Raw genomic sequence first — 26,153 nt, forward strand, 5'->3', positions numbered from 1 at the left:
TCGACATGTCCTCTGCCTCACTCTTCTGAAAATACTCTACTATGCATCATTTTTATGGAGGGAATGTAGGTCTGACTGGCCTAGAAAGATTCTGTGCCTGTAGAGGTGGAAAATTTGTCACAGCCTAGGCTTGCAAATGGTTTTATAGCATTAGCACCTTTGTAAAGAAAATGGTATGGTATGTGCTATTTTTGTATATAACAATGACTGTTTATGCATTTAGAGGAAAGGAAACATTCATGTCCATGCTTTTGTTAAAATGGGTAAATTATTATTACTGTAAATAGGAACTTCATTGGTAATCTATTGTTTAAACACAACTATTATTATTTGTTTTGTCAAATGGGGGGAAGTGTCTGCGGCATTATTTCAAGACTTGGTTTTACAGTTTATGTACTAGAATTTTCAGGTATCAATGATTCTCAATTTATTGTTAACTATTTGGTTATACAATAGGCTCAACCTTAGATTTTTAAAAATTATTTTAGAATTGATGTCCTTCTCATCCTTCAGTATTAAAAGTAGAAACAAGTGGGCTTTTGGTCAATAAAAATACCATGAAGTTTCTGAAGTTTAAGTAACTGTGATGTTTTTATTACTATATTTCATCTTCACATATACAAATGTATAAGGTTATAATTTTAACAAAAAAAAATCAGAATTCTTACAGCTTGATTGTTTAGTTCATAACTACCTTGCAGCTGGTCCACAATTAGTGGTAGATGTCCCTGTTGATTCGTAGAATGCTAAGAAGTTAATATTTGTTGCTTTTCTTTTTTCCAAATTTCAAGACCCCAAAGTATGATGGTTAACATAATCTTAAGACACTGTAATTATCATGTTACCACACCCTTTTTTTTTTTTCCTCCTTTTTCCCTCTGTAAATCTTTAGGGGCTAATAAAAACATATTTAGAAGCACAGACTTGGATTTTGATTAAAGATTACCTAGGATTAAGTCAACTTCTTTTTAAACGAAAGGAACTCTTCATGTAGTTAGTTCTCTGTGTATATGCTTCTTGGAAATTCTAGTAATCTAACGTGTAAGCAATCTTGAAGTTGACTTCAAGCCAGGCTTTTATTAATGCATAATGAATTAGAGGCAGCGCAGGATGCTTTAGAGTACCTTCATGAAGAAAAATTTATGGCAAGAAATTCAGATTTATTCAATAAATTAGTACTTGCGGATTTCAGCAAGTTGCTGGAGGAAATAGGAACTGGGGGTTGAAATGTTTATCACAAATTGTGAAGTAGCAGGCTGTTAATGGTTTGAAAGTGTTAAGGGTAAGACCAGTTTGGTTACCTTTCAGAACTGCTTGGAAATATAATGTTAAGAAGGAAATACTTTCCTTTAGTAGTATTTTCATGAATTTGGTTAATGAAATAAATACACATTCTTATGAAGTTAATTACATTGCCCACTTAAATTGTTAAGCATTACTCTTATGAAAGCATTGATGGTCTTTCATGAAACTGAATGCTTGAACACGAGAGTAAATAAAGTGATTCTTCCATCCCCCTGAACCTCAGCAAGAATTATGTCATCCTTGACAGAACAGGCAGAGTTTATTAATAGCAACTTAATCTTTTTTGCTTGTGAATAACTTTGATGTTTTTAGAAACAGCTGATCCATAATGCAATAGTTTAGTATGCATATTGGTATGCTGGAGAAACACTTCCTCTTTAGTCTCTTTGATTTGTAGCAGAAAAATATTTTCAACTTTTGGAATTCTTCTGTCAGGTTTTAGACCTGGTAGCACTCATCTCCAAATTCCAGTGAGTATGTATTTTTACCTTCACACAATGCCAAATTGTCAGGAGATTTGCTATTTCAGTCTTCTCCGAATCATGGGGAATTTGTATCAATGCATTACCCACATGAAAATTCTTACCAGGGAATATATTCTTCCACTCATGGACTGGCTTTTAGAAATAGGGAAAAATGGGATCATGGTATCCTGACCCTGACATGCGAATCATGCCTATCTTTTGCCATATGTTATTTTGGCCATAGAGATGTGTTTGGATGTAGTAAAGGAGAAGCTGTCACGAAAAATTGCCTTTATAATTAGGCCAGCTTGTTCCAGAATTGTAAAGGTGAGTCTGTGAGGCAATAAACATACATTCTTTTACTAATATAAAAATGTTTATATTATTAACAAATGGTAGCTCAGTCCCTCAGTTGCCTAATTGTTCCCAGCAGGAAATTACAGTATTAGTTTTTCCTGTTAGATCTTAAGAATTTTAGGTTTGATATCATGATACAGCATAAGAGCTTCCAGCCTATTTTTCCTATCTCTCTTGTATGCACAACTTGGCAAGATTAAGGTCATGTTCTTTAGCCAGATTTCAGTCTCTTAATCCTGAAGGAAATTTCTGAAGGTATTTTTTTAAACCATTTAGCATTATGACTGTTCATTTGAAATTCTACAACCCTCCTACAAGGTCCTAAGCCTTCTAAAGTGCCTGAAGTGAAAGAGATCTGTTGAAATGCTGTTCACAGTGTGAAAAAAATGTTGACTCTTACATCACATTAATCATTACATCACATAGTAACAAATAGAAGGTAAAATAAGAAAGAGCAGCTGGTAGTTTTCATGCATATTTGCAGTTCAGGATACTTCTGAAGAAGTCAGGATTTAACTACTGCTTGCTGCTGCAGAAATACATCAGTCTCTTCTCCACAGTAATTTTATCTCATGTTTCTCAAGTGGGAGGAAATACACTGTTAATTATAGTTAAGACAGGATTTCTGATAGTAAGCACTATTACTGTTTAAAAGTAAGCTTTCATTTACCAACATTTGTTAAACTGGTAGGTGGTATGCATATATTTTCACACAGTAATGAAGATTTTGAGTAAGCAGAAAGATTGAGATTGTTCCTGAACCAAAATCTCCATACATGGATTCCTGTTTTAGGATTGCTGGAAGATTTTTGCAGCCCAAATTCTGATTATTTGACTTAGTAGAAACAATCATGTATTTCCCCAAAATTTGATCCTTTCTAATGATTTGACTGCAGGCTCACCATTATTAACAAATATTAGTTCTCTGTAGATTCTTTCTCAGATGTGATTCTCCCAAACTGGGAAAAGGAGGCAAGTTAAAACATTTTAAATAAAACTATGTAAATTAAACTTTGATATTCAATTTGGTGTCAGAACACTCTAATGAATGGAGGTTGGGATACACTCTAGGCAGTGGAAGACAAAATGTTTTGAAATTTAATGGAAGAAGATTCAGGATGTCCCAAAGATTATGATGCTGTGGTGGCTTAGCCTTGGCTAGCCATGAGGTGCCACTCTCTCACTCCCCTTCCTCAGCAAGGCAGGGGCAGAAAATAAGATGAAAAGCTCATTGATCGAGATGAGGACAGGGAGATCACTCAGTAATTACTGTCACAGGCAAAACAGGCTCGACTTGGGGAAGATTAATTTAATTTATTGCCAACCAAATCAGAGTAGGATGAGAAATAAGAACAATCTTAGAACACCTTCCCCCCATCCCTCCCTTCTTCCCAGGTTCAACTGCACTCATAACTTCTCTACCTCCTCCCCCTGAGGGACGCAGGGGGACGGGGAATGGGGGTTGCGGTCAGTTCATAACGCTTTGTCTCTGCTGCAACTTCCTCTTCACACTGTTTCTCTGCTCCAGTGTGGGGTCCCAACCACGGGATACAGTCCTTCATGTACTGCTGCAACGTGTGTCCTTCCCACAGGCTGCAGTTTTTCATGAACTGCTCCAGCATGGGTCCTTTCCATGGGGTGCAGTCCTTCAGGAACAGACTGCTCCAGTCTGGGTCCCCTGCAGGGCCACAGGTCCTGCCGGAAAACCTTCTCCAGCATGGGCTTCTCTCCACGGGGCCACAGCTCCTGCCAGGAGCCTGTTCCAGCACGGGGTCTCCACAGGGTCACAGCTTCCTTCAGGCATATCCACCTGCTCTGGTGTGGGATCCGTCATGGGCTGCAGAGGGACAACCTGCATCACCATGGTCTTCACCATGGGCTGCAGGGGAATCTCTGCTCCAGCATCTGGAGCACCTCGCCCCCTGCTTCTTATCTGACCTCGGTGTCTGCAGGGCTGTTTCTCTCACATTTTTCTCACTCCTTTCTCTCACAGCTGCTGTGCAGCGTTTTTTACCCTTTCTTAATGATATTTTCACAGAGGCACCACTGGAGTCACTGATGGGCTGAGCTTTGGGCAGCAGTGGGTCTGTTTTGGAGCCATCTGGAACTGGTTCTATCTGTCATGGGGGCAGCCCCTGGTGTCTTCTCACAGAAGTCACCCTGCAGCCCCCCTGCAGCCAAAATCTTGCCATGTAAACCCAGTACAGATTCTGTCCCTCTTTTTCCCTCAGCTTTAGCAGTCACATTTTCGTTGTTACTGAAATGAATTGGTAAAATATATTTTTGGTCAGTGTAGCAATTCACCCAGTTCTAATGTTGTGTTAAAACTGATATCAAGTCAGTTAGATTTCTTCTTAATTTATATACTGGAACCATAATATCTATATGTAAGAATTTTTGTTTGGGTAAAACTGGGTTTTGCAAGAAATTTTTTGTTTTTTAATAATCTCAAATGGCTTGTTTCAGGGGATTCATTCAGTATTTGTATGTGAAAATTAATCTCCTGTGTCATTAACTCTGTTCTGGGATCTACTTAGTCTGAAGAAAAACTGTTTAGGCTTTACTACTTTGTGCATATATTAATACTGACTTTTCTTCATTTTTTTTCTGATGTTGATGTGTAGTTGCTCTAGTTCTAAAAAATATTTCCTTAGAACAACTTTTTTTTTTTTTTTTAATTTCCACCTACCATTTATTCACTGTCACTGTAATTGTCTCTGAATTCTTACACAAGGTGAAGGGTGACATAGAGCATGGACTAAGCTGGAGGATGTGATGCACTGAGAATGTAGAACATAAGTGGACAGACTGAGGTGAAATTTTACTGTCATTTATGGCACAGGCTTCGTAGGTGGTTTTCATGTCCTGTGCCTAAGTTTTGCAGTCTGTAAAATGAATGTGATGGTGTTCCTCTTTTCCGTAAAACATGTTGAGATCTACTGCAAAGGTATACAAGATCTAGGTCTATATATTTATAGTAAATATTCCATTAATACAGTTAAATCTTCTCTTGCTTCACTTAATGCAAACTTCTTAACTTATTAGAAGACATAAATTAGATATTACACCATTTTTTACTGGAATAAATCTCTTAGCAGCCAAACAATTACTTTACAGCAGATGTTGCTGATTAGAATATTACAATGAGCAAAGAAAGTTTTTGGTGATGTTTAAGGAAAAGAAAAACAGCAATAATTGAAAACAAAAAACAACTATTAGAAGCACATTACCAACAAATAAGGAAACCACTTTATAATGTTCAAATATTGGAGTTTACAGTATGCCCTCGACAGAATTTATGACTGAGTTAGTTGATAATTAATTTCATAAAGCAAACAGTACCATTTATTCTCTTGCAGATTGGTAAATTGCATATTTTGTTGCTAGCTCATTAGTATTTTAGGTCTATTCTTGTACCGGGAAAAAAAAAAAACACCAAAACAAAAAACTAGAGCATATTATTGGTTACTGTAGCACATTGACAGGTTTTCAGTAAGGAAATGTGAAAACAGAATCCCCCAGTATATTTTTGCAGCTATTACAAAAGCATATTAGGTAGTAGTGAGCACTACCTTTGACACAGAAAGTTTTAGCATCCTTCTCTTTCTAGTGTTTCACTTACTGATTGTGTTCCATTTATCTGGGACTGATGCTTATTTTGGGTTTGCGTGGCAAGGTTTTGGTAGCAGGGAGGGCTACAGGGCTGTCTTCTGTGAGAAGCTGCCAGAAGCTTCCCCCCTGTCCGATAGAGCCAGTGCCAGCCGGCTCCAAGACGGACCCGCTGCTGGCCAAGGCCGAGCCAGTCAGCGATGGTGGTGGTGCCTCTGTGATAACATATTTAAGAAGGGGGAAAAAAACCCTGTGCAGCTGCAGCCGGAGAGAGGAGTGAGAATATGTGAGAGGAACAGCCCTGCAGACACCAAGGTCAGTGAAGAAGGAGGGGGAGGAGGTGCTCCAGGTGCCAGAGCAGAGATTCCCCTGCAGCCCATGGTAAAGACCGTGGTGAGGCAGGCTGTCCCCATGCAGCCTTGGAGGTCCACAGTGGAGCAGATATCCACCTGCAGCCCATGGAGGTCCATGGTGGAGCAGATATCCACCTGCAGCCCGTGGAGGTCCATGGTGGAGCAGATATCCACCTGCAGCCCGTGGAGGACCCCACACCGGTGCAGGTGGGTGTGCCCGAGGGAGGCTATGACCCCGTGGGAAGTCTGTGCTCCTGGCAGGGCCTGTGGACCCATGGAGAGAGGAGCCCACGCTGGAGCAGGTCTGCTGGCAGGACCTGTGACCCCATGGAGGACCCATGCTGGAGCAGTCTGTGCCTGAAGGACTGCACCCCGTGGAAAGGACCCACGCTGGAGCAGTTCCTGAAGAACTGCAGCCCATGGGGAGGACTCACATTGGAGCAGTTCGTGGAGGACTGTCTCCCATGGGAGGGACCCCATGCTGGAGCAGGGGAAGAGTGTGAGGAGTCCTCCCCCTGAGGAGGAAGCAGGGGCAGAGACAACGAGTGATGAACTGACTGCAACCCCCATTCCCCATCCCCCTGCGCCGCTGGGGAGGAGGAGGTAGAGAAATCGGGAGTAAAGTTAAGCCCAGGAAGAAGGGAGGGGTGGGGGGAAGGTGTTTTAAGATTTGGTTTTATTTTCTCATTACCTTACTCTGATTTGATAGGTAATAAATTAAACTAATTTCCCCAAGTTGAGTCTGCTTTGCCTGTGACAGTAATTGGTAAATGATCTCTCCCTGCCCTTACCTCGACCCACGAGCCTTTCGCTGTATTTTCTCTCCCCTGCCCAGCTGAGGAGGGGAGTGATAGAGGGGCTTTGGTGGGCACCTGTATCTAACATGAGTAATTATGATATTTCAAACCACATCTGAATAGAAAGAGTACTGATTACAAGGACTATGAATCTTTCTTTTACTGAGCTGTATTTTAGTTTACAGTTTTGGATGATATGGCTGCAGGAAAGCATATGTAGACTAAAGTCTGTTGTCTAAATATTTGTTTAATTATCCCTTTCATGCTTTGGGGATTAGATTGCAATCCTCAGCTGCATAAAGAGTTCAAAATTTGGCCATGGTTAGCACAGATGAGTGTGTAGAGAATGAATGCTTAAGGTATGAAAAGCAATGAAGTAAACCAGTAGAGGCATTAATAAACCCAGGTGAGAACTAGAGCTATGGATGACTCTTGGATCTGTGAAGAGCTTACTTCATAGAGAGGTTTGCATGTATAGATCTCAGGAGTGTCAAGATCCCTTGGCAGTTTACTGCAGTTGAGATGTGAAGACTGACGATTTCTTCTTTTCCATTAGCGTGCATGGGTTCAAGCTGTATGGTGACTTGCAGAGCACAGAGCTTGTACATGGGAGTTTCCAGGCTCCCAGCTGCAGGGCCCTTTCCTTGGCACACTCAGCAGAGCTCCTGGAGTTCCCAAGGCTTCCCCATTCCCTGGGAGCCTACTGCCATGTAACCAGAGCCTGCCGAGATCCGAGGAAGACGAGAAATACATTATTCTTCATACTGCTAAAACCAAACTTATTTTCTTTGAGCTTTTTTTTTTCATCCTGGTTTGGGGTCAAATATTATTTTTCTTGAAAACAGTTTTTTTCCAGTGAGTTTTAATATGCAATATATGACAAAGTACAACAAAACTTTAAAGAAACATTGTTTGAAATGTTGATATAGTTGTTAACATTAGTGCAGTTTTAAGGTTCTTAATGTCACACAGCTGTTAGCTTTTTGATTTATGTCGCCACCTGAGGCATGCTGTGATGTCTGGAGTTGCTCCACCTGTCATGTTATATTGCTTTGTGAAGTGCAATGTGTCCATTCCACTATGTCAGCTCTGCCAGCAGTTCTTACAGTAACAACAGCATGGAAGTATAGGAGTTTGTATGAAATACCCTTACCCATTTTCAGTTCTTTATGATGCTCTCTTTAGGATCTTTCTTGTTTGTTGGGTTTGGATTGTTTTGGTTTTTCTTTATGAATTAGTGTTCTTCCTGCTGTTACTTTGTTTAACAGATCCTAAAAGGAGATCTAGAAATGAAAAAGCAAATGATGGGTAAGCTGAAGTCGCTCAGCCAAGACCTCCTTGTAGCTGTGAAAAATAAAGCAGTGGCTCAAAAGCTGGAAAGTCGTCTTGAAAATTTTGCCCAGCGCTGGGATAGCCTTGTGCAAAAGGTGGAGAGCAATTCTAAACAGGTTTGTTAAAACCATCGTTTTGTCAGTTGGTGACAGTCAAATCCTTTGCCAGTCAAATGCTTTAAGTGGTTTTGGTGCTGTTTGTCATATTGTTTTAAATTTTTTCCCTGCATGATTGCTTGAGACATATTTTATTTTTAGGACAGCATAATACAACTGTAATATAACTTTCCAGAATTTTATTTATCTCTTTAGTTTCTGATCTCTCTTTATAGTGTTGATTACTTTCTTGGGTTGTTAACTATGTTTTCAGGGATTATACAATCCATAATGAAAATACTCTTTCCAGTTAATTTATTTTTAATCTATAATAGTTGGTCACTCCAAATGCACTGTTTTTATGGCTGTCTCTGTGGAATAGCACTTAGTCTGAAATTAGTGTAAGAATTGTTTGCTAGTTAAAGAGAAATTATTTTTATTTCTTTTCAACAGTGAAAGTTTATAGTAGATTACTGGTTTACTTCTGCTTATGTTATGCTGATTTACAGATTAAAAAGAGAGTCCATAAAAAAAGAAATTTCTTGGAAAAATAAAGAAATCAATCCATACCTGTAGCCAAAATGCCAATGAAAAAAGAATATAATCCACTATTATTTTGCTCAGCTCCTTTATGTTAACCATAATATATTAAAAAAGAAATCGGGGTTTTAAAGTTTCACCTTTTTTTTTAAACCGGATAATGAAAATCAGTGCTCTGGTGTAGTACTGAAAACATATCCATTTATTTTTCCTAGCCATCTGTCAGCATCTCTTTCTTATTGGATTTAAACCCACATCAGCTCACTTTTTTCCATTCCATTATCTCATTAATATTAAGTTATTTTTGTGCTATCATTGTATGACTGGTGAAACGGAAATGGACATTAAGACTTTTTAAAGATAACACAGAGCAGAATGTTACTGCATGCACCTCTGTCCTGTCCCTAGAGGGCCTCTCATAGTTCTGGTCAGTTTGATTCAATTCCCTTGACCATGCTGCACTTTTTTGTTGCTATATACTAATGCTTCTACCAACTTATGTTTGGGTAATTAAATGAAAGCTGCTATACTTCCTGTAGTGATCTGAATACCTCTCAATAACCTTGCTTCCAACTCATACCTTAATCTTTTAAGTTTGCTCTGTGATACAGTTTCTTGTGTAGCTGAAGCTGGAAAAATCAGTTTGGGAGAACAGAACAGAAGAAAATGGGGAAAGGGTACAATTTCACTTAGTAGCAGAAGGCAAAACCAGTTTGTGCTACATAGCATTTGTAACAGTTGAAAATTTGATATAACTCTTGTATATTTGCTGCAGGAAACCTGTTGTTTCAATGCAGAGGAAAATCCAGAGATGCATTTTTAATTTGGGATAGCTAGGGTCATATGATTTGAAGACATCAGTAAGTCACTCCAAAGTGTTCAAGAGTTATTTAGATTGTTGATCGATCCTAAAATCAGATACTAGTTTAGAAAATGGAACTTAGATTATAGAAAAGATAGCCTCCTCGTGAAGTGAGCAATCCTGAGGCTGTACATCCATACATCATAGAGCAGCACAGGTGGGAGATGCTTTGGATTCCCAAGACAATGTAACTGTCTTATCATAGCAGCACACTTCAGCTGATAAGGTTTTCCTCCAAGGAGAAGCTACTTTGCTTGGCACAGAGTTGGTATGCTGTTGCGGGCATGTTGTTTCAAATTCTGTAGACATTGCACATTCAGTGCTAACTGAAGGACCGCTTCCTAAGACACTGTTACACAGTTTAGATGTGTCCTCTCTGAAATACTGATGGTGTGCTTTTTGCCACGTGTTTCTATCTAGGCAGGGCAGGTAATGTTAGTGGGGTTTATACATTTATTCATTACAGAGCTCATTGACACATTTAGACTGCAAGAAAAAAATGCCTCTAAAAGATCTAATTATTCTCTCTAATCATGAACTGTGGAGGAGGGGAGTTGGAATAGGGTAACAAATACATCATTTTTCAATAAAATCTATCAGAAAACGCACATTTTATTTGTCAAACTTAGATACTGACTTCAAAATGAACTCTATTCCATTCATTAATAATTCTCATAGTACCTTCATAATTACATTTTTGTCATTAGTTATTTCCCCTCCCTCTCTTACTAAAGTGTCACTAAATGATTAACTTGTTAACAAAATAAGAAATTAAATGGAAGAGACAACGTCAGCCTCAGTTCAAAGCTGATTCTCCAGCTAGACATAGGAAGCAGTTATACATCCCAAAGGAAAAGTGCAGAAAGCAGAATGTGAGTCCTCCCACATTTAACTGAATTCATTACTGCTGAATTTAAGCATCTAGTCTGAACTCATGGCTGAAGCTTCTGCTGCAAATGAGTGGATGGCAAGGGTGAGAAGGAGAGACTTTTTAAAAAGCAGTTTGTCCTCATCATAAAAATGTCAACTGTCCTTCATTGACGACACAGTGGAAACAAAGACAAGGACAACTTGCTTAGACTAGATGCATAACTTTTAAAAACTCTAAACCCACCTTTGGTGAATTCATTATACTTCACTAAATTGTACTGAAAACCTTCCCAAACTAAAGAAAACACCATTCCTCATCTGAACTTCCCCACTCACATACATACATTTCATCAAAGAGCAGATGACAGCTCCAAAAGTGAGTGTTAAGGAAAATTATGAGTTTAGCAGGACTGAGGGCACTTCCAAAGGCAGTAATAAATGATGGCATTAAAGGTAGGCTGCAGTATAAAAGAGAAATAAAATGACATAAAACTAGTGAAGTGCTATATGCACATTGTACATACATTTGCCTGTAGAGGATGAAAAGGAAGATTTAAATTTGTCCACTCTTAAAAGAGATGAGTTTTAACATATTTCTAAGATGAGCTTGCTGATGTGAAACTGCAGGCAAGCATTGTATTTTGAAAGCCTTTTAATGTGCAGCCTTGTGAGTCACCTTAGCACTTTCCATATGATTTTCTAGTGGGTTAAAGGCCTGGACTGTATCACCCCTTCTCAGATTCATAATCATTTGTTGGGAACTTAGAGGGATGAGGAAACTATACTGTCATTATTTGGACCATCTTTGAATAATACATGAAACACACCACTTCAGTGATTAGATTTAAGAGGTGGTTTGTTGTTGTGGTTTTTTTTTTTCCAGGGAAGCTAATAAAAGCTTCTACTTTTTTGGTAGTTCCTTGAATTTTTAAGGATTTTCCTTTACCCTCTAAAGTGTGTGCACTCTTTAAATGTGAACCAACTTCATCTTGCAGAGTTACATTGCAGTGTAATCTCCAGTACCTTTTAGTCTTACCCAGTCTCTAATTAGAATGATTTTGAACTTCAAATTCACATCTCCATTCTCCTTTTGAAGTATATAATATTTAACCTCCACTCCTATTGATTAAGCATGAAAAATACTTCTTTAATGTTTTGACATGTAAATCATTACCCCCCACAGCATCGTGACTTGACTGCTCTGAGCAAGTGGTAATTGCACTGCCTGCTTTTGAAGCACAGTCCCCAGTCACCAGCTGAAACTATTACTCCTGTATAATTGGTAGTATGCTGCAGATGATTCCTGCAGCACCCTAGCTGTGGTTTATTCTGGTTTACACCTTCTTCACTGTAAACTTTACCCTGGTATTGATTGGCAAATGGAAATGACAGGATATGACCTCGGGTGTCAGAAACACCATCCTATCATTAATTTTTTTATAAAACCGAGTGTAATAAGAATTTTGTGAGAAGAGGAAGGGGAGACTGTACCCAAAATTGTATATAAGCAATTATTTGGAGTGTTCTTAGCTATAGAGTCAACCCAGGGAAAGATGACATCAGGTGTTATCCTCAAATTTCATAGAACCCTAGACCTCAGAAGCTTTAATTTGCTTTTTCTTTCTGTCCCAAAGTAAAATTAATTAAAAATAAAATTGAAAAGAATGCTGTATAAAGTTTTAATAAAACTATATGGAAACATTTCCTTATTATTGTCATGATATCTGTGGTTGAAAATATCAAAATCAATACATCTTGTTGAGAGAACTAAAATGAGTATTAATGCATAATATCATAGTGATTAAAAAGTCAACTGGGTGTTTTTCTCTTCCAAAAGTTTATGATGTAGTTCATACGTTAGCTAAGTCCCTGCAGTTCACAAGCAGCTTACTCCAATTGACATAATTAATCCAGAGATTAAAAAAAAAATTCTGCTTTGAATCTTAATTTTTTATCTTCTAAGTAGTCCAGATTCTGCTCTAAAGCCTAGACAGCTGGTCATTTCTAGAGTGGGAAGCATAGCACCGAGCTGAGTGCTTTAAGAAAGATTGCCAAAATTACAGTGGTAATGGACTTTCCTACTCATCACTTTTACTGGCAGACTGGATAAAGAGCAGGAAGACATTTTTGTTTTGAAGACCATGTGACAGATTCGGCAATGTTGGCAGGAACTTGGGTTTTTTCAAGGTTTTTTTAGCTTTATTGGTGTTGCCTGCTGAGAAGAGGCTGGTTGCTAGCAGTATCCCCCTTTCCTTGTCACTCTGTTTTTTCAATATAAGAAAGTATTGTGGGAAAGGAGTTACACAATTACCTGGTATGCCTCTCCTCCGTTGTTTATAGAAACACTAATGTCTCAATAACTAAGGTAACTCAATACTCTTATGGAGTTTCTGGTGCAAGAACTAATAGATTATTTATGTATATGTATATAGTTTCATGGAATTTTAGATGCTGGGATTCCTGTCGCTGAATTGGAAAGTCTTTCTAATTCTTGCATGTTGGCAATAAGCAAAGAAGCAGGGCTCTTCTGGTGCACAGCTTTTCCTGCTCCTGGTATAACTTCTTTTTTGTTTTCCATTTCACTGCCCCTAAACTGTGAGGTGGTCATTGCAGCTGTAACTAGAGCATTTTGACAAATGAGCCATCATCTGACAGTACCAAAAAAAGAAGTGACCCATTTCTCATGACCCATTTCTCATCTTAAGGGACTTAAAAACTGCTGCCCATGTTTAAGTGGAAAGTTCGTAGTTTGGTGTTAAATGGAAACAAATATAAATGTGCAGTACATGTACAACCAGTGTCTTTCAAACAAATATGAGCAGAAAATATTTCTCATTATTCCTTTTTTTTAATGCAGCTGAACTGTATGAAGGTTTTGTTTCTATATTACCAGGCAAAGTTAAATGCATTAGATTGGTAGTGTTTACAGTGTTACATATTATGTGTATTAGTATCTGTTATGACCCCTTAACATTAGTTTTTAATTATGGAATAACACTGCCGCAAATTAATTTGCCTTCTAGTGCGTGTTTTCTAATTTAAGATTTCCTGACAGAAAGCTAACTGCCCTTTTGTGCAAGTAGGTTGTGATGAATTACATTCTAGTTTGAAAATTATTATAAATGGTAAAAAAACCCAATTGGTAATTTAGTGCCATTACCAAGCCTTTATTACTTCTCAAGGAATAAATCTTCAGAATGGAGGCAGAGTAACATACAGCAATAGTAACATTTTATATATTTGCTATCATTGAATTCCCTCATAAAACTGACCATTTAATTCTTTTCTTCATTCAGCATGATTTAGAGGGAGACATAAGTTCATTCTGTTTAGGATCTTTTCTGATTTTGATATTAACTTCTGCAGATATCTTGTTCACACAGCATGAGTCAGATAAAACAATTTGATTTGAGTTGCATATAGTGTTATTTTTTTCTGAAGGTCAGCCTATGATCAGATGGGAGCAGTTTCTCATTATTTTCTGTTGCTAATCCAAACAGTCTTTACTGAAGTCTTTCAAACAATGTGTGACCTCTGTTTTAATACTTCTCACAGATTTCGCAGGCTGCCACTACCACTCAGACATCACTAACACAGACAACTGTAATGGAAACTGTAACTATGGTGACCACAAGAGAACAAATCCTGGTTAAGCATGCTAAAGAGGAACTCCCACCACCTCCACCCCACAAAAAGAGGCAACTCCTTGTGGATTCTGAAATTAGGAAGAGGTGAGAATCATTAAGAGACGGAGAGAGAATACGGATAGAGTTTGCATGAGAATGCAAAAATAGTCATTTGACTGCAATAGCTTGCTGTATACTTTTTTGAGATTAAAATTATATTTCTGTTCCCTATTAAGGTACTGATTGATTATTATCTTCCTTCACTCAGGATGAGTTGTGGGTTTTTTTGTGCTTCTAGTCCAACTATTTTGCAGTATAGAATGTTAATCATTACGTCAATACCATTGTGATAGTAATTATAGTCAGGAGAAGTCCTTATGTATGGCATTGTGGAGGTCCCACTTGACTGTAGTCTTGAAACTTGAAGGACAAGAAGCATTCCATTAGTTCTCAGCTTTTTACATTCTTTAAAAAGAATTCTTCAATAGAATACTAGTAGTGCAGGTATTGCCAGGTTTCTAAAGTTCAAGTTGTATTCTTTGTGGCTTGTAGGTAGGCAGTAGAAGTAACCGTTCTGCAGAGGCAGAGTTAATATTTGGTGAAACGTGCAGTATCTTTGTTTTCAGATTTTTTCCTGTGTAACTCCAAGTACAAGGGACAAGGGATTTTAGATTAATACTGAACACTTACTAAAGTCACAAGAAAAATTTCTGGTGAGTTTAAATAGAATTGTCTCAAGCACTAAATTTCTGAGTAAGATGCTAAGAAGCTAGACTTCAAACACTCATTGTAATGTTTCTTTTGATGTCATGGTTTAACCCCAACTGGCAACTAAGCACCACACAGCCACTCACTCAGTCCCTGCTCTGGCCCCAGTGGGATGGGGGAGAGAATCGGAAGAATAAAAGTGAGAAAACTCGTGGGTTGAGATAAAGACAGTTTAATAGGGAAAGAAAAAGCCACGCATGCAAGCAAAGCAAAACAAGGAATTCATTCACTGCTTCCCATGGGCAGGCAGGTGTTCAGCCATCTCCAGGAGAGCAGGGCTCCATCACGCGTAATGGTTACTTGGGAAGACAAAACGCCATTAACTCCGAACGTTCCCCGCTTCCTTCTTCTTCCCCAGCTGTATATGCTGAGCATGACGCCATGTGGTCTGGGATATCCCTTTGGTCAGTTGGGGTCAGCTGTCCCCGCTGTGTCCCCTCCCAACTTCTTGTGCCCCCCCAGCCCACTCGCTGGTGGGGTGGGGTGAGAAGCAGAAAAGGCCTTGACTCTGTGTCAGCACTGCTCAGCAATAGCTAAAACATCCCTGTGTTATCAACACTGTTTCCAGCACAAATCCAAAACATAGCCCCATACTAGCTACTGTGAAGAGAATTAACTCTATCCCAGCCAAAACCAGCACAATAATATTAGTCTATGTTTTCCTTCTTGCTTGTATTCTTTTGATTTGACTTAATTCTGAAAGTAAAATTGGCAGGGTAGAGCAGACTACAGACTTCTAAGTCATCATGCGAGGAAACTGCTGGAGGGCAGGAATTGGCTGGATTATAGGAACTGTTTATGTTCAGAAATACCTTGTTTTATACAAACTGACAATTATAAATTCTTTAAGTGTTTTAGCTGTTGTCTGTCTAAAATATTACAACTAGCAAGGATATATATAAATTTGATAGATCCTTGTACAGAAAATAGGATACATTATCAAATTGGAGACTATGATTGCTTGCAGCTATGTTATTGGCAGATCTGCTACCAAATTTACAGAGTGTTATTGTTTTTTACCATTGCATACTAGGTTTCAAGGGGTTTTGATTTATGTTTTGTGCTATCTAAAAGATATTAATTCACCATATAAGTTCTCTTTAACTTTTGGATAACAGTCAAGATACAAACCTTGGAACAATCTGTAGTTCTCAGTCTTTGCCTAGGATTACTTTAGATAATTGAATAAGTTGTGGTTTCTTATATATACTTAAAATCAGACTCCTTTTCATTGCTGCACAGATCAGATTTTTAGTTTGATCTGGTAGGAAAGAAAGCTGAATTCTTGCAGGATGAAAGGAGTTCATTGTTTAATACACTTTAATATGGTCTAACTAGCTGGAATATTGCTTTGTGTGCAGGAGTTACTAGATTTGTTTTAACAATGCAGTCATACCATCATATGAGAACTAGTTCAGTATGACTGTTCACTGAATATCTGTGAGTGGACCTACAATATTGTAATGTGCAAAGTAAACGATGTTAGAAATGTCCACAGCTGTGCAGCAGGATGGATGATGGTTATACTCTCTGAAGGCAACATTTTTCCATTTAGATTATTTTTTTGGCATTTCTAACTGAACAGCCAAAAAAAGACTATGTAACTTTCCTCTCTAGAAAGTCCAAGCGGGTGTTGCGGAACAGGAGGACAAGTCAATGCATAGCTTCAGAGAGGAAACTTCGGGGAAGGAGTTTCAGCTTAGAATAACGGTTATTGTGCCTGCTTTTATTAAAACATAAAAATGCAGTCTTAGGACCTAATACGTTTGACAGTTGTCTTTCTCCGGCATAATAAATTTATACTGAACATAAGCATAACAATGAGAGAAGAAAACTGGTCTTAAAATTTGGGTGCTCAGCTAAAGTGTCTATGTGCATTGGTGACTAGGCACCTTTTTCATCAGTGCTTTTTTGCTGGGAGAACCTCATGGTTGTATTCCCAAACAGTCAGTCTGTTATTTTCTCGGTCCATTGTTGGCTGCAAGATCTTTCAGGTTTTTTGTGTATATTTAGTTATACCTATACCCGAGGACAAACAAAGCCATAGTACTGCATAGCTTTTGGTTTTTGAAATAAACTAAGAGAATGGGGGTTCTCAACCTACCTCTCCTACATCGTTTATATTGTATGTGTGTGTATTTATGTTCAAAATTTTCCCTGAGCACTTAATGACTGAGAGTTGATGATTCTGTACTGCTTAGTTTTTGTTTGATTAAAAAACCCCCAGCAATTATTGAATGCTTGCCAGAAGCTTCTGAAGGTGCATAACCAGAATGTATTGGCTGCTTTCTGCAGTCACAGTACAACACACTGCATGCTCTTGCCTGGAATTTTTGGGGTGTGGGGGCGAAAGACACACTGGGGGTTGGGGCTTTTTGAGGTCGTGAATAATGCCTCCAGGTTTTGTCAGCTTCTTTCATCTATTCTCAAGCTTTAGTCAGCATTGTTGCTGTAAAAGAGTATGCCTGAAATAAATGCATCAGGCTCCATTGCCACATGCTTGGAAAGATTTGTGCTCCAGATTTGCTTTCCTGTGATCTAAATGTTTTAGAAAGACTAGAGGGTGTCTTAAAGATGCACTGCACCTGCAGTGTGAATTGCTAGGTGCTTAGTTTCAAGGAGGAAGAAAAAGTAGTTTGACTACTCTGTGAATATTGCATTAGTGGACTCTGTAAGAGTATGGTCTCCAGGAGAAATGAGACCATACTCTTTAGAAGGAGTATGTTTCTCCAGGAGAAACAACGGATGGCTAAGATTGAAGCATCAAGCTTCTTAGAATGCTTTTTATTTTTACATTTCCAAGTGCTTTGGAAGGATTAGAAGTATCAGAGTCTCCATTTATACTGAAGAAATTGAGAGAAGCATTTGACTTGTAGACCAATAGCATACACAGGAATGAATGTCACATTTCCATTGCCCCAATTCACTGTGGCATAAATGCATGGGAAAGAAGCTGTTGATTTTTATTGCCTCCTAAAGCAACTTTTTACCATAAGTGCTGGAAAGCAGAGATAAGAAGCAGATTTCTTTCTTTTTTTTTTTTTTCCTTCCCCTTCCCCCGCCCCCCCCCCCCCCCAAAAAAAAACCAACAAAACCTAAAACTACCTCAAAAGTAATACCTCAAAATGTCAGAATAATTCAGGCATGTGCTAAGTTCTGTTACTGGTCATAGGAAAACTCCTTTTCCCAAAGGAATTAATTTGAAACTGAGAAGGGAAAATACTTGGAGCTGTATAATAAAGGTCTTGAAAGTATGTATTAGGCATTGGGACTAGAGATAAATATAACACAGCTGAAGTTTTAGGACAAAAAAACACTGTAAATGGGAGAAGGGGTTGCAAGGTAACATTTTCATTTTTATGGTATTTACATATTCTGGGAAAAACAAGTCAGTTGTGTAGCACAGAAAAATCTGAATATTAGTCTGTTCACAGTAGGTTTTTAAATAGCAAAGGGGTTAGAGCTGCTTAACATTTAATTTAAACATATTTGTATTATTAATGTTCTTGAATAAAGTCCAAAGACAACTTTCTTTGCCATTTAGTAAATAACTTTGTACATACTTCCTAATGTTTCCAAGGAAAGTCTATTTGTCATAACATTATTATGAATATAATGTTAATCTTCAGATTTGAAAGAGACTTTATGCCCTCTGAAGAGAAAGGCATGTTAAAATAGGATAGTTGCTCCATCTAGTGTTTTTTTTATTTAACAAGTGTTAACATAACAATTTTTTTAAAAGAGAGTAGCCTTCATTTATTTGAAAGTTATTATAATTGCGATTCTAATGCTTCATTACTTAGAAAAGTTTGGATTTTTGTAGAAAAATATATCAAAGGAAAAATTACAATGACTCATTCAAACTGGTTTTATGATACCTATTGTTTCAAATAGCCCATTGCTGTCCAATGAATTATATTAGTCACAACGAAATGCTGATTGTTTAGCACTTTTACAGCAACTCCATTGGGCTATTTGACCCTTATCCTCTTATTGAAATGCATCTTTTGGTCTTGTATTGTTATCTAACATTACTTAGCAAATCTAAAAAGAGGAAAGCCATGTCTTCAATTTTCCTGGTGGTCCTTGGTTTCAGTGTTGTATCTGTGTAGCCAGCTCCAGAAGAAAGGAAAAGGTGACTGAGACACAACAGGATAGTTTTCTGTTGTTTACAGGAGGAATCATTTATAAACATTTTCATTTAGAGTGTAAGAGGTATGGGTATGCTGAGGTCTGTAAACATGGACACTTTAAAACTTCTTAGTGCTCACTGGTTTTTAACCCTTTATCCTATTTGTGAGGTGAGAAATGGCATAGTGACAAATACACTGAGAATATATATTCTTCGCGTTTAGTGTCTGAAATTACCTCCTGTATTACAGGAATGGTACAAGTTGGCACTCACTGGAAGTCATGATGACTGGATTTAAAACTGCCTTGCATCTCTAGCCACTGGCTGTTTGCTGAAGGCTAATGGTGTTAATGAACATACTCTACAACAACCTCTAGATTTTCATTTGCCTTAGCCTTAAGTTATTTGCTTACATATGAGAAATGCAGTGGATTTATCAGAATTTCTGCAAAGCATTCCATGTTACAGTTCAGGAATTAACTGCTCAGGCTGAGGAAGGTGTGGTTTATAACCATACCTTACCAGTGGTAGGATGTATAGTTGGCTAAAGAAGGAGAACTGGGAGGCTAATAAGATGACACCAGTGAAGTTTCTGAAGGAGGTTTACACTTGGGATCAATCTAGTATTTTTTTTGATTCCTCAGTGTGCATTACAGAAGCGTGCTGGTCATAATGTTGATGAGGCTAAACTGAATAGTATCACAAGTGTAGAAGGAGGTACAGAATATCATTCAGAAAGGAAATAAAATTATTTGAGGACTGAACTAAAAAAAAATAGGAAGGGAAAAATATTTATTAGGACAAATAAGCTGTTGAATTAGGTGATAAGAACAAGACTATTTATCAACTAACGGCTCATCAGCTACAAATACAGAGGAGGAAGACAGACAGCAGGGAATTAGTTCATCACAGAATAATTTTGCCAATGGGCATTGTATACTGCAAAGTTGTTCTTCGACACGTTCTAGGAGCTACAAGCTGGGGAACACCGCTGGTGAGCCTGGGCATTTCAGTCCAGTCATGCAAATACAGTAATTCAGTAATGTGGTTCTTGGATCAGAGTTGTATCATTCCCTGCCAGCTCAATGTATAGGCAAATGGTCTTATGTCTGCCAAAGATACACAGTGGTGACATGCCCAGTGTGGTTTTGTTTGGGGAGGGAAGGAAAAAACAAATGAGCAAAGGAAATTGTGAGGCACTTCCTATCTGTGGAAAGAATGAAGTCCTGAAACCACTGTCTAGTCATGGCAGCAGTAACACAGTAGCAGTTTCAAGATGAAATTCATTCAATTTAGAGAAAAGATGATACACTGTGATGGCCACGTGACAGCAGGGTACTTCACGACTTGTGTTCTTATGTGAACTTGTACAACATTCACATTGTTTGTATAAATATGTGGAAGGTCGGTGCATGCACATTACTTTGCTGTCATCATCTTACCATGGCAGTGTGTAAAAAAAGGCAAAATTATGAGTTTAAAATACACCATTGTCCTTTGCTGGATGATGTTGCCTGTGAGAACCACAACAGGCCTTTATAAGGTATATTTCGCAGTTGGAAGGTTTATAGTCAGTCAGCCTTTTGATTATTAATAAAAATTGCATTTGTTTTTATTGTGAAATATGAACAAATTAACACTTGCTGTTACTTAGTGGTTTCCAGAAGATATTTGATAAGATAGGGAGCTTGTTGTAGGACTTGAGTATCATACTGTGCTGGGTGTTTGGGTGAGAAATTCCATGCACAGAAAGAGAAAAACAAAATGCAACTAAGTTGTGAAATGCCTTAAAGGTGGGGTTTATAGTGTATTAATACAGAAAAGGAAGGGAAAGCTAGAATGAGGTGTCATTTTTGAACAAATACATGTGAAGATCTCAGCAAGGGAGTTTTGAGTGGGAATCTGAAGTGGGCATATGGCTTAGTATGATCCAGAAAATCAATTTGTGGGGCACTTCCATGAAAATTTGAATGGCATGGATTAAAAATGTGAAGATGGTTTTTCAAACATGCTCTGTAGTAAAAAGAGACTGTATTTGAACTCAGCTGACATGTGCTGGCCTGTAGAGATTGGGCAGTGAGAGCAGTAAAAGATAGTATCTCTCTTGTGGAACAGCAGAAGGAAAGACTAATTGGAAAACTAAACCATGAGTGCTGCATAAAGAATAAATCCTCTGCTGCAGATTGAATTTTTAGGTGGGGAGCAAGCTAACGTGCACATTAAAGTAAGGTAATTATTTAGAATTATTTTCTCAAGTGATTTGGTTTTAGTGTCTTCCATGGGTTTATTTTCACAAATTCTATGTGCACGCAAATTTATTGGGTCAGAAAGGTAATATTGCATTACTTTTTTATGTCAAAAGTATTGTTGTATTTCGGAGATTTAAAGACTGTATCGATCCTTTGATATCAATCTAGAGTTAATATAGTTTGTAACTGCAGCTTTGCTCAGAAAGGAAATGTCCAATCATCGTAGCGGAATGATTAAATGCCATACTCTACCTGTATTTCCTGGTTTTATACAAGCTGAACATAAGAGAGAGACTATTTTTTTCCAAGGTAATTGAAATATGTCTTTATGTTAAGGATATTTATGTGCTGCAAAAAGATACTTATAAATAACTTTCATGTCTTTTAATCCTTTTCTGCCCCCTCCTTATAGCCCTGTTTTGGCCAGGAGGCTTTGTTTGTGGAGTTATATTTATCTCCAGAAGAAACTGCAAGTGACAGAGCAATCTGTTATCTGAGATCAGCTCTGTCAAGATGCTGTCTGCTGTGGCTAATACTTACCACCATCAGATGAATCTCTGGGCCATGGGATGTGTTCCTGATTATTTTGTGTACTATCAAAACTGTTCCAAATTCTCCCATTCCTCTTCCAGGGAGGATGTTACAGAGTCAGGGGCTTAGTCCTTTTGTTTAAGAAATGAAGAAATTCTCACTGGTAAACGTTTTGCTCTGTCAATTTCCACCCTATACCAGGCTAATACCAGGCTATTCTTCAGAACGTTGGTCTCTGTGGTCCTACTTACCTGTAGCTGAGAATGGAGTGAACACCAGAAGTAGTGCAATTTTGCTTGCAGTCAAGGGAGTTTGGTACTGAGGGACTGGTAAACTCATCTCCATTGTTATCAGATGTCTGATGTTCTGTGGTCATCGCCAGTTTACTGCTGCTTTGTGCCAGTGCTATAAAACATCCTAGTTGCCACAATAGCTGACAGCCACAAGAGAGTCAGCTGTAGCTATAGATTTAAGGTGAAAGAAGTGGTCATTACTTTCTTGTGTACTTTGCCAGTTGAGAACCTGTAGGCTGACCAAATTCTGTCTTAACTGTTAAAACAGTTTCCCTTGTTTCTCATTTTGCCTGTGTTGCTGACAAGCACCAAACCAGATACTTGTGTGAAACAGAAGGCAGTACAGCATTACTACTGTGTCTTTTTTAAGATACTTTTTGCAAAAAGTATACACTGGATTTGGGGGCTTCCCTGTAGCTCAGCAATCCTCAAGTGTCATAACAGTCCTTAGGCAGCTGTTCTAATTTAACTAACCTAATATATTCCTTACTGCGGACTTCAGGAACTCTACTTTGTCCTAGAGACTACTGGTAGAACTTCACATCACTGATCATTCTTACATTAGGCAGAGGTGTGGCAATCATCATTAGATCTTGGATATCGATAATTTATATACAGAATTATATTAGAAAGTTCTATGAATTTGTTAGGTTTTGTTACAATCCAGTCCATTAGCTTTAAAATTGGGTGTTCTGTACTTAAGACGTGAACAATCCTAAGTCATAGTTGCAAAATCATGCTTTCATCATTCTCCTGCTGAAATCAGTGGGATTAGAAATGCAGTTAGTGCTTGCAACTTGTTGAATACACAGTATTCCAGTTTTATATGGGAATACTGGATTTCATAGTTTTGCTGTCTCCTAGTCTTAAAATTTCATGAGAACATTTATTGAATATGCAGTTATTAGATGAAGAACAGAGGATAACATATTTCAATACTTACAATTTATGTAATGTCACATAGGATTTCTATAAATCCTTACTTCTATAAAGCTGAGGTAGGGATTTCAGGGATTAGAATCTGGTACCAGCACAGAGATTGCCTGAACCATCTGGGAATTTTCTTTTGTCTTCCACCTCTGAACTTATAATTCTTTATAAAATGAAGATTACTACACCTTTCATTACTTCACAATCATATTTTTTCTCCTTTAATGAGTGTTCAAATAGTATTATTGGGAACTGCTTTATCAACATTATTCCTAAGAGTTTATAATTTGAATATAGAATATTAGGCTGGGATTAAGACAGTGTGTGATTCTTCTTTCTTCTGCTTTCATTATTTATTACTCAGTCTTCCCACTGTGTTGTTAAATGAAGTCACAAAGATCACAGTAGAGAAGGAAAAAAAGGGAGGCATAAATACTAGATCAAACATAGAACTCTTACTTGTATTCAGTTTTAATTTCTGCATATGTAGATTTCTGTAGCACCTGATTTTACCTTACATCCTTGTATTTTAGTTCTTATGTATATGGATTATATTGTTATAAAATAATTCATTCCTCCAAAGATATAATTGTCACTCAAATTCTTGTTTTTAGTAGATTTTTCAATTGTATGCAAATGATAGAACCTATATTTACAAAGCAAACTGAAAGATACAGCTGATTCTTTTTTCCTAGGTCTTTCTGTTCTATTGCCTTCATTGTATTGCTGCAAACGGAAAATCAGTTATAAACTAGATATAAAAGTAAGAACATACAGTCCAATAAAGAAATGCAATCAAGAATGCAGTTTAGCACAACTGAGAAAAAAAAATTGTCTCAAGCCTCTTGTTTTAAAAACTACATTAGATACTGAATCACAGTTTGATTTTTCTACGCATCAGCAATTTAAATATCTGCATATGGTAACCTTAATTTTGAACTGCTACCTTCTGAATAGATAACAAAAATTAAGATCAGTTTTAAAGGAGTTGATGAGAGAATCAACTCCTTTAAAGTAAGAAAAAAGGCTGTACAGTAAAAACTAGTTAATTTTTAATTTGCAGTTTCTAAAGTTTTAGCTGTAGGAAAATTATAATCTACTGTTGATTAGTAATTACATTCTACAACAAATTTAAGTCAATTTGAAGAGACTCTTGTCTAATGGTCAAATTTCCTGCTTGAATATCCTTCATAATATCATTAGCACAAGCTGGGACAGAAATCTTACAGGTATGAAAGCTGCATTTGGCGAGCCAGATAAGCCTTACATCCTCAGCTGAGCCAACAGGGCTTGCAATACACGTTGCTCACTGTGAGAGGCACTTGTTTCATGTCCTCCAAAAATGTCAGCTTGTAAAATTAGAATCCTTATTGTGAAATTTGTTGCATCAGTTCAGCTGTCAAATCACGGTCTTAAAAGTGAAAAAGTGTTTCTATGTTTCCAGATTTTAGAGTGAATAGTTTTATGAGCTATCTAATGAAACATGGGGGGTTTACAACTGTCTTTTGCTGAGAGAAATTGCTGCTTATTCACTTGTTTAACCAACTAGTTAAACATGTTTACTGTCAATGCTATTTTCAGAAACTTTGTGGAAATGAAATGTCTTATTGCACTTCTCTGTCTCTTAGGTTTGACTCGGATACAACAGAGCTCCATAGCTGGATGACCCGCTCAGAAGCAGTGCTTCAGAGTCCTGAGTTTGCAATATATCGAAAGGAAGGCAATCTCTCAGATCTCAGAGAAAGAGTCAATGTAGGAGAAAGTACTCGTATATATGTCTGTTAGTTTGTATTAGCTTGTCAAAGTGCTTTCAAAGTCCAAGTTTAAATGAGTTCAAATGTAGACTGACAAGCATTGGTTGTCCATATGTACAAGAGAAATTTAGAAGTGCTCACTATTTCTGTAAATTTCGGATTTTGGCACCAAAATTGCTCCACAGGCTGTCTGAATGCAGAGATCTTTTTTTTTTATTCATACATACTCATATTTACTTAAGGTATTCTAGATCCATTAAAGTCTTTGGTAAAGTTGAATCAAAGCCTATATATTATTTCTTAAATATGCACCATCATTCTATACTAACAGCTTAATTTTACATTATACGTGCATAAATTGAAGGATGTGAAAAGTGTCATCTTTTAGTGTATGCTAAAGAAAATCTGTATCTAATTCTTTTTACAGTGCTGTAAAATTTATATGAAAATCACTAGTCTCCACTTTTTTTTTTTTAGTCTATTGTAGTACCATGCCTGAACCAAAACCTGTTCTTTTCTACTTTTGGCAAAATGAATGATTCTGCACTGCTTAAGGAGTAGCTGTATCTGTGTATGTTTCACATACTCTGAATTTAGCCCTTGAAAACTAAACTATTACACATTTTCTTCCATATTTAATTTTTGTAGATAGATGCAAAAATGCCTGTCTCTTCTGAGTAAGAGAAAGGGGAGTTCTTTTTTTATAACTAGCTCTTATAGTATCATAGTATATCATGAAAATTCATTAAAATATATGGTGATACATACTCCTAGAACACAAACAGATGGAACAAAGTTACTGTACTGAAGTTAGTTTTGCTGCTGTTTTTTCTCACTATCTGCTTGTCCATCATAAATCAGCTATGATAAGATTGAGGAGCACTGAATTTCGTGACTGTAAATATACATTTTAAAATTTCATGTTAAATCATATTTTTCTCACAATAATTTTAATTTAGTTGTTAATGTTGTCATAATATTACTGCTAGTAAGTATCCCTTAGAATGTAATATTCTGAATTTAGTTCATGGCACCACTTCATGTTGTGTGAATATGCATAAATCTATATATATATATATATATATATATATAGTATGCTATATGCACAGAGAAGATTTGATGGGTTCAAATACTTCCATACTGGGGTAATGGGATTCATCTAATACATAAATAGATATACAGTTAATTTTGTGAGTGCTTCAGTCTTCATTGTAGGTAAAATTAAGAAAAACCAAAGAGGCATATTAAAAAAAGAAAATGCTCCTGTCTCCCCTTCATATATTCCC

At 37.4% G+C, this 26,153-nt stretch overlaps 1 protein-coding gene across 7 annotated transcripts in view; it reads left to right on the forward strand.

The window, feature by feature from the left end:
- Positions 1-26,153, forward strand: part of DMD (dystrophin) — a 1,157,417-nt gene that overhangs the window by 358,348 nt on the left and 772,916 nt on the right. For all 7 annotated transcript variants that reach the window (XM_075520648.1, XM_075520634.1, XM_075520658.1 and 4 more), the window contains 3 exons: positions 8,154-8,333; positions 14,140-14,315; positions 24,742-24,865. In XM_075520648.1, the coding sequence (XP_075376763.1) occupies positions 8,154-8,333; positions 14,140-14,315; positions 24,742-24,865 (480 nt within the window). The remainder of the gene's footprint in view (positions 1-8,153; positions 8,334-14,139; positions 14,316-24,741; positions 24,866-26,153) is intronic.

This window comes from Mycteria americana, chromosome 1 (genome assembly GCF_035582795.1).
Source record: "Mycteria americana isolate JAX WOST 10 ecotype Jacksonville Zoo and Gardens chromosome 1, USCA_MyAme_1.0, whole genome shotgun sequence".
Classification (NCBI taxonomy): Eukaryota; Metazoa; Chordata; class Aves; order Ciconiiformes; family Ciconiidae; genus Mycteria; species Mycteria americana.